Source organism: Polypterus senegalus, chromosome 12 (assembly GCF_016835505.1).
Source record: "Polypterus senegalus isolate Bchr_013 chromosome 12, ASM1683550v1, whole genome shotgun sequence".
In the NCBI taxonomy this organism is placed as follows: Eukaryota; Metazoa; Chordata; class Cladistia; order Polypteriformes; family Polypteridae; genus Polypterus; species Polypterus senegalus.
In genome coordinates, this window is record NC_053165.1 from 28,064,809 (window position 1) to 28,079,267 (window position 14,459).

The 14,459-nt window shown below is 36.6% G+C and overlaps 1 protein-coding gene across 2 annotated transcripts in view; it reads left to right on the forward strand.

Moving 5' to 3' along the window:
* Nucleotides 1–14,459, forward strand: part of chek2 (checkpoint kinase 2) — a 48,603-nt gene that overhangs the window by 25,831 nt on the left and 8,313 nt on the right. For both annotated transcript variants that reach the window (XM_039770409.1, XM_039770407.1), the window contains exons 9-13: nucleotides 2,157–2,256; nucleotides 3,953–4,039; nucleotides 4,133–4,296; nucleotides 8,378–8,490; nucleotides 14,177–14,262. In XM_039770409.1, the coding sequence (XP_039626343.1) occupies nucleotides 2,157–2,256; nucleotides 3,953–4,039; nucleotides 4,133–4,296; nucleotides 8,378–8,490; nucleotides 14,177–14,262 (550 nt within the window). The remainder of the gene's footprint in view (nucleotides 1–2,156; nucleotides 2,257–3,952; nucleotides 4,040–4,132; nucleotides 4,297–8,377; nucleotides 8,491–14,176; nucleotides 14,263–14,459) is intronic.

Below are 14,459 nucleotides of genomic sequence, written 5' to 3' on the forward strand. Positions count from 1 at the left end.
AGTGCAATGCTGTGCACAGCTTGCATCTCACTCCTCACAGAATGACTGCTATGGGACTTTTCTGATAACACCTTTTGCCACCTCTTGTCCTCCAGGTGGCTTTCTTCATATGTCCTGTGATTATCCTACTCCCTCTGTCAATTGGCACTCCCCATATGTATTGTCAAACAATACTGCAAAATACTCACACCACTTGGTCACAAACAGAAGTAGAATTTGCATTAGTATTGTAAATGCATAAAAAGCTCAAGTAGCATAGAAATTCTTTGGTTTAAGTGTTACGGAAACCAAGTAGTGAAGATTCACTTAACATAAATTGTGCTTTAGATTCATGTTCCTTAGTAATTGTTAAGGTCTGTAAATTAATTTAACTACTAGCATTTACTGTACTGGGTCTGACTTTCATTTGAAGTCATTAATGTGTGTGTATACATACAGTTAGGTCCATAACTATTTGGACGGAGACAACTTTTTTTCTAATTTTGGTTCTGTACATTACCACAATGAATTTTAAATGAAACAACTCAGATACAGTTGAAGTGCAGACTTTCAGCTTTAATTCAGTTGTTTGAACAAAACAATTGCATACAAATGTGAGGCAACTAAAGCATTTTTTTTCACAAAATCCCTTCATTTCAGGGGCTCAAAAGAAATTGGACAAATTAAATAACTGGAAATAAAATTTCTAATACTTGGTTGAAAACCCTTTGCTGGCAATGACAGCCTGCAGTTTTGAACTCACGGACATCACCAGATGCTGGGTTTCCTCCTTTTTAATGCTCTGCCAGGCCTTTACTGCAGCAGTTGCTGTTTGTTTGTGGGCCTTTCTGTCTGAGGTTTAGTCTTCAACAAGTGAAATGCATGCTCAATTGGTTTAAGATCAGGTGACTGACTTGGCCATTCAAGAATTTTCCACTTCTTTGCTTTAATAAACTTCTGGGTTGCTTTGGCTGTATGTTTTGGGTCATTGTCCGTCTGTATCATGAAACGCCACCCAGTCAATTTGACTGCATTTAGCTGGATTTGAGCAGACAGTATGTCTCTGAACACCTCAGAATTCATTCGGCTGCTTCTGTCCTGTGTCACATCATCAATAAACACTAGTGTCCCGGTGCCACTGGCAGCCATGCACGCCCAAGCCATCACACTGCCTCCACCATGTTTTACAGATGATGTGGTATGCTTTGGATAATGAGCTGTTCCACGCCTTCTCCATACTTTTTTCTTGCCATCATTCTGGTAGAGGTTGATCTTGGTTTCATCTTTCCAAAGAATGTTTTTCCAGAACTGTGCTGGCTTTTTTAGATGTTCTTTAGCAAAGTCCAATCTAGTCTTTCTGTTCTTGAGGCTTATGAGTGGCTTGCACCTTGCAATGCACCCTCTGTATTTACTTTCATGCAGTCTTCTCTTTATGGTAGACTTGGATATCGATACGCCGACCCCTGGAGAGTGTTGTTCACTTGGTTGGCTGTTGTGAAGGGGTTTCTCTTCACCATGGAAATGATTCTGTGATAATCCACCACTGTTGTCTTCTGTGGACATCCAGGTCTTTTTGCGTTGCTGAGTTCACCAGTGCTTGCTTTCTTTCTCAGGATGTACCAAACTGTAGATTTTGCCACTCGTAATATTGTAGCAATTTCTCGGATGGGTTTTTTCTGTTTTCTCAACTTAAGGATGGCTTCTTTCACCTGCATGGAGAGCTCCTTTGACCGCATGTTGTCTGTTCACAGCAAAATCTTCCACATGCAAGCACCACACCTCAAATCAGCTCCAGGCCTTTTATCTGCTTAATTGATAATCACATAACGACGGACTTGAACACACCTGCCCATGAAATAGCCTTTGACTCAATTGTCCAATTACTTTTGAGCCCCTGAAATGAAGGGGTTGTGTTAAAAAAAAATGCTTTAGTTGCCTCATATTTTTATGCAATTGTTTTGTTCAACCCAGTGAATTAAAGCTGAAAGTCTGCACTTCAACTGCATCTGAGTTGTTTCATTTAAAATTCATTGTGGTAAAGTACAGAACCAAAATTAGAAAAATGTCTCTGTCCAAATATTTATGGACCTAACTGTACATATATATATACTGTACATACACATTATTAACATATATAAAATATACACACACTCTGTATTTTTTTTTGGTTTTTGTAGGATGGAAGGTGGTGACCTGTTTGAGAGAGTACATCGAGTGAAGAGACTGGAAGAAGCCACTACTAAGCTTTTTTTCTACCAAATGCTTCTTGCAGTTAAGGTACAGAATGCTTCAATATGTAATTACTCGTATAATATGTATTTTCCTTATTTTATGAATCACATAACATTCAGAAATAAAAAACATGTCTTCTAGTACAATTATTAAATTTATTTTTACACAAGGAAAAAGAAACATAAAGGTGCAATGTGAAATGGAGTTGACATTCGTAAATGCTTTGAGCACTCCATATAAAACACCAATATCACTGTAGTGGACATGGTGCACTCCGGTTCATGCTAAATAAAAAAGTGATTTGTTTATTTTAGTAGAAGTGACAGGAACACTCCCAGCCTGGCTTGGCACACACACACACAAACATCCAACACAGAGACAATTCACACTGAGGTTATGTAAGGTCCCAAACAAATGTATTCAATAATGATTAACAAAAACAAATATTCAAATAATGCAAATACACAATAACCCACTTGAGTAAGCCCTGATGGCAGCAACACAATTGACAAAAAACTAACACACACAAATACAGTGCAAAATATAGTTCAGTTATTAAATGTGGATAATGATGGCAATGGTGAACAAACTTTCCAAATAGATGTGTATATTTGTTCTACTGCACACTGTCTTAGTCCATTTTGTGTTTAAGTTCTGCAATAAAAATACTGCATCTTCATGCAGAAAATTGGCAGCATATCCTATTTTTAAAATGCACCTCGCTCCTCCATGGTGATATGAATATGGGCACAGAATAGAATTGATGTTACTGGTGTGCTGCATATTACCCTTGTTAAATACAGAAAAATGCATATGTGTAAATAAGGGTGTTCAGCATGAAAAAGTTAATCCTTTTATCAAAGTATAAACAATTGATTTTCAAAAACGAAGTGCAACACCATTGTGTTATACACCTAAGTTCTTGGATGGAAATGCACAGTAAAAAGGAAAGGATGCAAACATGAACAGCAGATAATACAGTGCTCATTGTGATTTAGGCCTTATTATTATATGTGTGCATGATCATTGAATCCTGTGATATTCACTACGTAAATGGAGAAAGAAACTAGAGGCACTCGCCATGCCAATCCATCCATGTAATTAGCATGTCAGCCCATCAAATTTAGTAGAAGCACACTCAGAAAAGAGACAATGCAGCACTAAAAACGTACTGTCTTGCTAATAGTGTGCTCACATTAGCAATTAAAGCCAAATAAACACTGTCCGCAAACAAAAAATGTTTTTCAGCACTTTCCCCAAGCACATTACTGAAGCAGGCTGCATTTATACATTTATATATTTGTTTGAACACATTTTAGGTTTGATCAAAAAGTTTGTAGAATAACATGATGTTTCAAATGCAGCACCATAACAACCAGTGGCGTATTAGATGATGTTGGTGAATTATCTAAGCATCCTATATTTTCCTGTAATCAATCCAAATTAGCATTATGTTAAAAAGTGCTTAATTTCTTATCATAGTATTCTAGTGGTGCTACATTTTCTTTAGTTATAAGTGGTCTTTACAGTGTTCTGTGATGTGAATTTCCTTTGTATTTTGCTCTTGCTCTTTACATTTCAACAGTAGCAGCTCATAAGATTTTGCTAGTTCCATTTAAAGCCTCTGTTCTGTTTGCACTTAGTCTCTTCTTTAGTTTTCAGATTGAATCTTTTTGTCTTGGGGATTCTGGTGGGGGACGTCAACTTTTGAGGTCTCATTAAAAAATCTTTTTGTTTACAGTATCTTCATGCAAATGGTATTATTCACAGGGATCTTAAACCTGAAAATGTTCTGTTGGCTTCACATGCAGAAAATTGCCTGATAAAAGTAAGTGGACAGAAGTAGTTGTTTTTTGACTGAATTTGCTTCATTGCAATAAAGTCTTGGTGAATCTGAATCTCCCACTGAAATTGCCTCTAGATTACAGATTTTAATCAGTCAAAAATTTTGGAGGAGTCTTCCTTAATGAGAACGTTATGTGGTACACCCACGTATCTTGCACCAGAGGTGTTCACTGATGCTGCAACAGTAGGATACAGCCAGGCAGTGGACTGCTGGAGTCTAGGAGTTCTACTTTTTATTTGGTATGTATTGTATTTGTTTTCTAGGTGTTTTAAGATGTAAGAATTTCCAAAACATTTTCGAGGGGAAGCCATTGCACAGTCTGGTGTGTGCATAAGGTACTGCAGTTGAAGTTAGAAATGTGTTAGAAGTTGATTACTGATAAATCTATCATTGGCATGTCTCTATCTGACGTACTAAACCCCCAGTTCCTATCCTTTTTCTTTCTGCACATAACCAATCACCACACAATAAACGTATTTGTGAAATTAAAACTAGTTATAAGCTTAGACCTCTGAATGGATGACATATTTAAACATGTATAACGAAAAAAATTTTTTAAGTTCTGAAAACTCTGAGGTCTAGGTTTATAACTAGTTTTAATTTCACATTTTTCATCCATTTCTCATCCACAATGCTACTTGTTTCAGTTTCAGCAACACGCATATAGCAAGAACAACGTGCTTACCGCAGTGCATTATGGGTTATGCAGGTAATTCCTAATGACGTATTCGAAATTCCGCAAGATGGTACATTTCCAAAGAAGTAAATTTTACCGATGTTGTCGGGGGAAAAAATCGCGTCTAAGTGAAGATTTTTATTTATATTTCATAACATTTGGAAACCGATAGAATGTTTTCTTCTTTATTTTTAATAAACTGACAGCGCGAAACCAACTTGTTTTATATGAAAAATTCTCTAATCAAAAGTGATCTATAGACAGCGCATCAAAATTGATGTCACGCAATACTTTTCTCAACTCCTCAATATATCACAACCTACGCGAAATCGCAAATTTCAGGAAAGATTAACTGCCTAACAAGCTTTATGTGGAGAAAACAATTGCATTGTAGGTGAAATGACTGCATTTTTATGTGGAAAAAATGAATTTTATCTATAATAATAAAAGGCAAAGCCCTCACTGACTGACTGACTGACTCATCACTAATCCTCCAACTTCCCATGTAGATAGAAGGCTGAAATTTGGCAGGCTTATTCCTTACAGCTTACTTACAAAAGTTAAGCAGGTTTTATTTCGAAATTCTACACGTAACGGTCATAACAGTCGATAACGGTTGACAATGTCTGCCATGTTGAACTTTCTTATTTATGGCCCCATCTTCACGAAATTTGGTAGGCGGCTTCCCTGCGCTAACCGAAACCAATGTACATACTTATTTTGGTGGTATGACGCCACTGTCAGCCGCCATATTGAACTTTCCAACGTCACTAATTCTCCAACTTCCCGTGTAGGTAGAAGGCTGAAATTTGGTACTTATTTCAGTGGTATGATGCCACTGTCGGACGCCATATTGAACTTTCCAACGTCACTAATTCTCCAACTTCCCGTGTAGGTAGAAGGCTGACATTTGGCAGGCCCATTCCTTACAGCTTACAACAATTAAGCAGGTTTCATTTCAAAATTCTACGCATAACGGTCAACAACATCCGCCAAGTTGAACTTTCTTATTTACGACCCCATCTTCACGAAATTTGGTAGGTGGCTTCCCTGAGCTAACCGAAACCAATGTACGTACTTATTTCGGTGGTATGACGCCACTGTCAGCTGCCATATTGAATTTTCCAACATCACTAATTATCCAACTTCCCGTATAGGTAGAAGGCTGAAATTTGGCAGGCTCATTCCTTACAGCTTACTTACAAAGGTTAAGCAGGTTTCATTTCAAAATTCTATGCGTAATGGTCATAATTGGTCAACAACGTCCGCCATGTTGAACTTTCTTATTTATGGCCCCATCTTCTCGAAATTTGGTAGGTGGCTTCCCTGCACTAACCGAAACCAATGTACGTACTTCGTATTTCGGTGGTATGATGCCACTGTCGGCCGCCATATTGAACTTTTCAACAGTCTTTGTTACTTATGGGCCCATCTTCAAGAAATTTGGTGCACGGGTTCCCAACACTAACTGAATCCTACTTACGTACATATATACGTCCATAGCCTGCAGCGCGGTCACCGTGTGAGGCAGCATTGGGTCCCCCATCCCAACGCCTCCCACGTTGTTGGCTGCCTGCCTATATAAGACCGTCCGTCGCTCCAGTCTCTACATTCCCTTCCTTGCTTCGCCACGGGATTCACGTCCCCCTACTGATAACTAAAGCCTTTTTGTTTAATCCACGGCTTCTCCGCTGTTTTATTGTTTGTTTATTACAATTATAGTTATTGTATAGGTGTTTTACACTTACTTTACATTGCTCAGGTACCCATTTCCTTTATCATTCCAACCTCCATTACCATGTCTATCGAGATGATCACTATCGATCAAAGAACTATCACTTACTGAGTGGTTTCCATGCCCAGAGATACCACCTACCTTTTCCATTCTCTTTGTTACATATTGCACGGCCATATCAGGCTCACTCTTGATATCCGGAGGAACATTGTTTCTTATGTATTGAATGACTGGGACAGGTTCAAGGTATGGACTGATGACGGTACAGGAGATAATTATACTACACAGGAGCACTATAAGAGTGAAATGCTTAAGCCCTTCACATTATGGTTCTGCATGTGAGTTGATGGCTGCCGCTGAATTGTTCGGTTGTTGCTTTCAAGTGTACCAAAATGGCCAAATATTTTACACCTTTCGACAACCGCCAATGCCTCTTAAACATCTTAGATTCACAGGTGACGATTTCAGTAGTGGACACTTTGATGTTTAAACTCTCAAAAGCTGGATGCGATTTTATTGCTGAAACCGGTTGTGTGCTTACAACGCTTGACAGATGCCAAATGTCACTTCAATACAACAAATCCTGCAAATACTGTCATAATTGAAATAAACCATGAAACTCAAACCGATTATGACAGCAGCAATCCAAGCTGTGAGATTTGAGACAAGATTACTGTTCACATGTCCAACTGTAAGTTGCATGCTCAAGAGTAAGCTCAGCGAACTGACAACATGGCATACAAAGAGATCCTTAACAAATAATTATTGGCATATTTTCCCTCAGTTTAAAAAGGTTACATTTTCTTCTTAATAAAAATTTTAATGCAGTACTTCGCCGCTGCAAAGCTCGGGTATTTTGCTAATCAATAATATATAAAAGTTATCGATTATAATGAAAAATCATCAAATTACATCATAATGTCGGCATGAAAAAAATGACCGCATCTCCAAGCGTGTAAATAGTAGGGTAAAATACTTATGTAAGACCACAAAAGTGATTCCCCTTTGAAAAATCAGGCGTCATTATGTAAACAATATTGAATGACAATTTGAGACATGAAGAACATGCCTGTAGACTGTTTCCGCACGAAGTACGTACCCAAATGTTTAAAATTTGAAAGTAGTGGTGAAAATGTGTCTTGCACAGCACATACTGTATAATTCTTTTTCTCCAGAAAATTGCACTTGTCCGCGGACAACTGAAACCAGGAAAACACGCTTGTCCGACGGTCAATTTACCTTTGTCGGACGAGTCGGGAGTTGGATTTCCGCACCCCTGATGTATATAAAACATATTATAAAATAATGCCAATCAGTGTCACAAAGGCCAAATTAAATCCACTTTGATTCAATGTTGTAGAACATTATTCTTCTAAGAGAGTGAATGAATACCTTGTATAGGTGCCAAATGTGACAAAGCAATTATAATGATCTTGGATTACCTTGACATGAGTTGTGTCATTTGATGCAAATACCAACGGTCCATTTAAAAAGCTTACTTTCAGCAAGAGTACACTTGTAGATGGCATTCCTGCTAAGACGTACAGAAATTCATTCTTTGTAAATTTGCAACTTTCCCTCATTCCTGTGAATTGTATATGAAGACCGGGTTCCTTTCACAGTCCAAGGACAAATTGTTAGATTGTTTCTTCTCTCTCTGCCAAGTTAATGTAGGGATGTTTGTACCTGGAGGAGATGTCGGCTATAGAAGGCTTTGTATTTGATAAAAGAAATTTCAGAAAAGGGATGCCTGATGATATATTTAGAATTTTTTTTTTTTGCAGTGAACAAAATAGAGATATGAATAGCATATTGTAAGATACAGTACTGTCTAGTTTGTGTGATGAGGTTTGTTTTTTTATGTATTGTTCTTGAAGAGCATTTCTGGATTTATTTTGACTTATTGCAGCTTATCAGGGTATCCTCCATTTTATATGAAGGAGGGAGAGAACGTTAAGGATCAGATAACCAAAGGCCAATACCTGCTTGTTCCATCTATCTGGAATAACATCAGTGATCTGGGTAAGTACAAAATCATTGCCTTGAATGTTAACAGTTTTTATGATCTCTGCAGTTATCTATCTTCTTTGCTGATAAGTTTAAATTTAGAATTTCTTGTGATGAACTTGATCCAGATTGATTATAATATACGTACTCTCATGAACCTGTTCAATAAGCCTGCAGACAAAATAATATATATATATTTAGAAGCTCTGTACTTTTCAGTTAAAAAATGTATAGCGACTCAATGTTTATTTTCAAGGAGCTGCTGCCTCTTAGTCCTTTATATTTTAACTATCTGTTAATACAAGAACCTGATCTGCATATGCAAGAAACAAGGTACTCTCTCTAGAGTCTGCTTCTCAGTTGTCTTTGCCTGAATCAAAAACAAATAAAATAAGGAAAAACCCTCCAGTATGCAAATCTATGCTTGACTACAGAAACCAGTAAAACTGTGCAGCAGACCTAACAAAAGGTGCATCAGCCTCATTTGTCAGTAATTTTAATTACATTTTGAAAGTTCTTGTTTGTGCTTTACTTTGTTTGTAGACCAGCTTACCATTGACACTGGAACTTGACACTGTGAGAGCAATGGCAGCTGGCAAAAACTGGGATGGAGCTGTGCCAGTTCATTGGGCTAACACTGACATTATGGTTGAGACGTTCAAATTAATGAAAGAAAAATAATATTAGCGTTATAGGCTGTATAAAATGGCTGGTTTTAGGTTACTAATAGTTTCTAAGGCCACCATTTCTAATAGTAAATTCCTGTCTTATCACAGTAAAATGTAAAAAAAAAACCTTAAATATAATAATAAATTACTGTTCATTTTCCAATCAGTACATGATACTTTGAAGAGTTACACTCACATAACATTATCTGTGTAAATATTCCCTTCAAAGACCACATGTAAGTATTGTTAATTAACTGATACTTATCTTTTATTATCTAATAAACCGTTTACATATGGGAAAAAAAATCCATTTTTATGCATGTCCTGAATTACTTTAGACATCATCCTTTGATTTCACTGCCTGACATTGCCCTCTCTTGCTGGTCCTGATCATTTTCAATGCTTCTAACTCCCTGTAATTGTTGTAACTTATGTTTTACCAATAGTGGTCTTTGGAACTGACAGTGACAGCCAAAATGGTAGCAATGGAGTCCATTTCCTTACGCAGTGTTGTCAGGACAGTATGCATGCCTCTAGGCATTAAAATGCCAGTAACTAGGACAACCAATTGGTCTTCTTAATCTTTGAAATAAAGTTATGTTTTTAATTAGAATTCTTATAAGCACACAGAAAGTATCAGTTACTGTAGTTAGTTAGTAAAGTGCAAGTGCTGAATATTTTATTTTCATTTCAGTTTTGTGAGGTCTAATATTTTAATTACTGCTTTAAGGATTAAAGTACTCTTTGTACTATACCTTATATAGAGGTGAGGCTGCAACAGACTGTCCGCTGGTATTGTTAGCAGCCATCTGTGGAAGCACTCCTTGATGGCCGCTTGTTGGTGAGAACAGCACATGCCACATTTACCATCCATTAGTATTATCTGCCCATTGTGATGTTTGGAAATAACACATAATTCGAGAAAACAGATACAGTAGTGTGTTTGCCCCATTTTTTTTAAACCAAACTAAAAATATAGGGATATAGGATCATGATCTTGTGTAGAGTACAGTGAAATTCTTACTTGTAGGTGCTAACCAACATGCAACACATTGCCATGCTCTGCCTCCATGATTAGAGAGTATAACTACATCACCACAAAACGTCTGTCTTCCTTACTTTAAAAAAATAACTCAGATCACAGACAGACTACATACAGTATACAGTGTCCTCCATAATGTTTTGGACAAAGACACATAGGGGAACCTTGTATAAAAAGAATTGTCCTTTCTACATGGTGTGACTGAAGGTACCCTTACATGAAAGTCTGCAGTGTGCACTTTAATCACTTCTGAATTGCTTGATTAGTAAATTTTCAACTGTGGAACAGAGGGCTAAAATCAAGTCAAAATGTGTCCTTGTCCCAAACATTATGAGGGACATTGTATATCTATTTTATTGTAGCGATAATGTTTCTCATAACCTGTCATACAAGTCGCAGTCCATGTGCAAACTGATCAATCAGTTAATTAGTATCTTTAGATGGAAGCTGTATTATTGTACAGCAGATATTTTATATGAATTATTCACTAACCCACATGTATGTCAAAACACTATTTTGATGTTATGCAGTCCACATATTTAAGATCAGTGAACACTTAAAGTAAAAAATGATGATTAAACTGTTAAGCAGTTTTTTTTTTTTCTTTTCTGTGTTCCACTAGTGACTTAAATTTTATACTCAGAAGTGTTCCAGGCGTCTATCAAATTTGCATCCCATTATGTAAAAATGCACGCAAAGCCAGATAGAGTAGAAACTTTTTTAGGTTGAATTTTATATTATTGGGATTTCATTGACTTGACTTGTTTGATAATATTTTGGGTCTGCTGTGCTCAATTTCAAAGGTTTATTTTTGCCACAATCTGTGAGGCTCACATAAAGAATAGAGTGTGTCGCAGTAGAGATTCTGATCCTCCTCTTGAACCCTCAGGTTCCACTTCAAACACCCAGTAAAAGTCCAAATGTTATTTTTATTTGAACAATACAGTGCACAAAGCACCCTCCACTCCACAATACTCATAAATCAATAAACACTACAATACTCAATCCTCCTCTCCCAGACACTTTGCTACCCTTCCTCTCAGCTCAGCTCAGTGTCTGGGCTTTCCCAGTGTCCTTTTATACCCCCTGACCCGGAGATGGTCCTGCCCCACAGTCCACAAGTCCTTATCACTTCCGGGTCAGGGTAAAAGTCACTCTCTTCAACCTGGCAGTATGTCATCTCCTGTTCACGTGGCCAGGTTATAGGGCACATAAGAGTTCACGAGCCCCGCTACAGCAACTCCCTGTGGTTCCCAAGGTATCCAGCAAGGTTGTGTATAAAACCTACAAAGTCCATGAGGCCCTGCTGGAACTCGGGGCACGTCCATGCTGACAGGAGAGCTCCTCCTGGCGGCCAGGGGATGAGGGCTGGGAAGTCTTGCCGGACATTCATCACAAGTGCTATAGAAAATGTACAGAATAACACATGAAACTATCAGGCTTATTTAAAGCAAATCAGATTATAGTGTAACCTTTTTGTTTTTAAATCGGTAGCAGTTGATCTGATTCAGCATTGTGTACAAATGCGTAATCCCGTGCTACAGTTTTTTATTAGGAAGTTTATGGTTGTAATTACACTGCAAAATGCAATGCAAAAACTAGACAAAAAAAAGTCAAATGAGAGTTGTTTTGCTTTTATTTAGCAAAAAAAATCTGCCAATGGGGTAAGCAAAATTTATTTGACAAGCATGCTAAATAACTGTAAATACAAGTTTTTTGACAAGTCAATAATTCTTATAATAAGGAAAACAAAAGTTAATGTCATGATATATAAATACTTTTCACTTGCTTAAATTTCATTTTTTGCAGTCTTCAAGAAAAATTTTCACAAAATAAAATTACAAGAAAATACAGGTCTAGATGAATATGAAAATCTTAATTTTAGGAAATTGCAGTATTTCTACCAGGGTACGTTGAAGATCAACAAGTACTGGTTAATGTGTATAGTACACCCTACTAATTCTTTCACCAGACAGCGGAATTGTGAAATCCCAATCTTCATGTTTAGGTGTCAGATGCTTTCATCAGTAAAGAACATGGGCACAAATTAAGGGCAACTGTAATATGATTGATGCCTGGTGTAGTCACCAATAAATGGGAAAAATTGCCTTGATTTTTTTTCTTTTTTTCCACTTTTTTGCATATAACTACATCTGACTGCAGATGCTTTAAATGAAATAAGAAAAAAAAAACGCTAAAACACCTTTTACAAAAGTAGTCAGGTTTTGGTCCATTGATACAGAGTTTTAGAAGGCATTATGTGAACTCTTATCAGATGGATTTGAAAAGTCGTGTGCATGCATTCTTATTCAGAACACATGTTTTCACAGCAAAAAAAAAAGTGTTACCTATTTTTACATTTTCTGATTGTTATCATAAGTTCCAAAGTAAAGGTAACCAAGAAAATAATGTTGAAGTACTAATGAGTTGGTATTTAACCATACAGTATGTGACTTTAACTAACAAGCCCTTCTTAGTGTTGTTTTAGATGTACTCAATTGTCCAGTACATAAAACTTGAATTATCAGAAGCTATAAAGTAATATCAGGCATTTTAATGTCATTTAAATATCGTCCTGTGATGCTATAAAATTTTTCATTTAATTAGAGTTCTGAAAAACATGGCCATCACACTTAAAAAGCAGCTAACAACTCCATCTACTCTTATGGTGAATTTGTGAAATACTTCACAAATGAACTCCTTTATTAATACCACTTCTACTTTCAAGATTGCTGCACCAACTCCCTGCAAGTTGTAGACTGGGTTGAGGAGGGTTTAAGGTGTTTTTTTTATTTTTTATTTAACCGGTGACCCTGTTATTGCTGTCCCCTCTGTCATTCACAGTGCCTCTCTATTCAATGTTTTTGGTCTCATGAGTTGAGAAATTTTTGTTTTTGGGTTGATTGGATTCTAGAATTGCAGTAACTCCTTGCTGGGTTATAACAATGAATGCTGTCATGTCTGGCTTGTATTCTTAGTTCAAGGTGGACTATTCATCGTGTTTAAAGTGTGAAGAAAAGCCGTCAAATCAGAAGTTAAACAGAAGCACTTTAATTGTCCTTTGTGTTGCGCTACACTTTTATTCTCAATCAAGCTTCACCCAACACCCCCCTGCAAAAGCACACAGTACTCCATTTTATATCACAGTAGATACATTGGTGTGCAAATGTATTCAATCCCCTTGAATGTCATCATAATTTTCTGCATGACAACAGATTTTTGCATGTATTTATCCATTCAGTATCTTTAATGTGAACTCTTATCCTGTAACAGTATGTTTCCAAAATCTAAATGGCCATTATCTGTAGATATTTAACTGAAGAAGAAAAACTCCAAAGTTAGTGTTTTGACATTACCATTTTGTTTTTATTTTTATATTGGTGGTGTTTCCACTAACTAATATCACTTTTGAATGTGACATGAATTAATTTTGAGAAATGGTTTTGTAAAATTTTACTTACAGTGTTCTTGCCATTCACAGTGGCAAACCTCTGCAAGAGTAGGGGGTTTGCCTTTATAACATGTAAATCAAAGTACAAATATAGATTGTTGAGAAACATTTAAAGCTAGATCTGTCACCCAGACAGTATCTTATCCTCTAATTAGTAACCCCACTCGTCATTTAAATGTTAAACAAGAAAATTCCAACATTGTAAGAAATAGTTATATTTATTACTTTGGTTTAAAAGGTGTACTATTATAAAATATATATGTTTTATCCAGTTCTAGGTCATAGATGGCCAGAGTCTACTGTACTGGGTGCCAATCCAACCCACACACACCCACACTCATAGCTGACTAGAATAAAATAGACTGTGAATCTTCTGTACTTCTTAAATTTCCAATTGAATTGTCATAATTTTCCTTCACTTTAAATATGTAAATTTTGATATTGAACAAATATTTTAAATAGATCATTATTTCAGAGATAATACCTATGAAATACAGCTTTATTTTCTCCCTAAATGTAATTATGATTTTGCCGTTCAAGCCCAGGATGTTGTAAAAAAGTTGCTGGTTGTCAATCCAAAAGAAAGACTAACACTGGACCAAGCACTGGATCATCCATGGATGCAGGTGAGAGCAATTGTTACTCTCTCTTTGCCATATGTGTAATCCACTTGTTTTGTTGCTTTGGTTCTGCTTTGAGAATAATTAATTTTGTAGTTTTGTCAACTCTCAAGTGGCAATTTAAGCCCCAGTCCAGTTTTTTTTTTTTCATGCCCACAATATTATGTTTCTTGCAAAATTATCCCCACTCCTCACTTTACTTT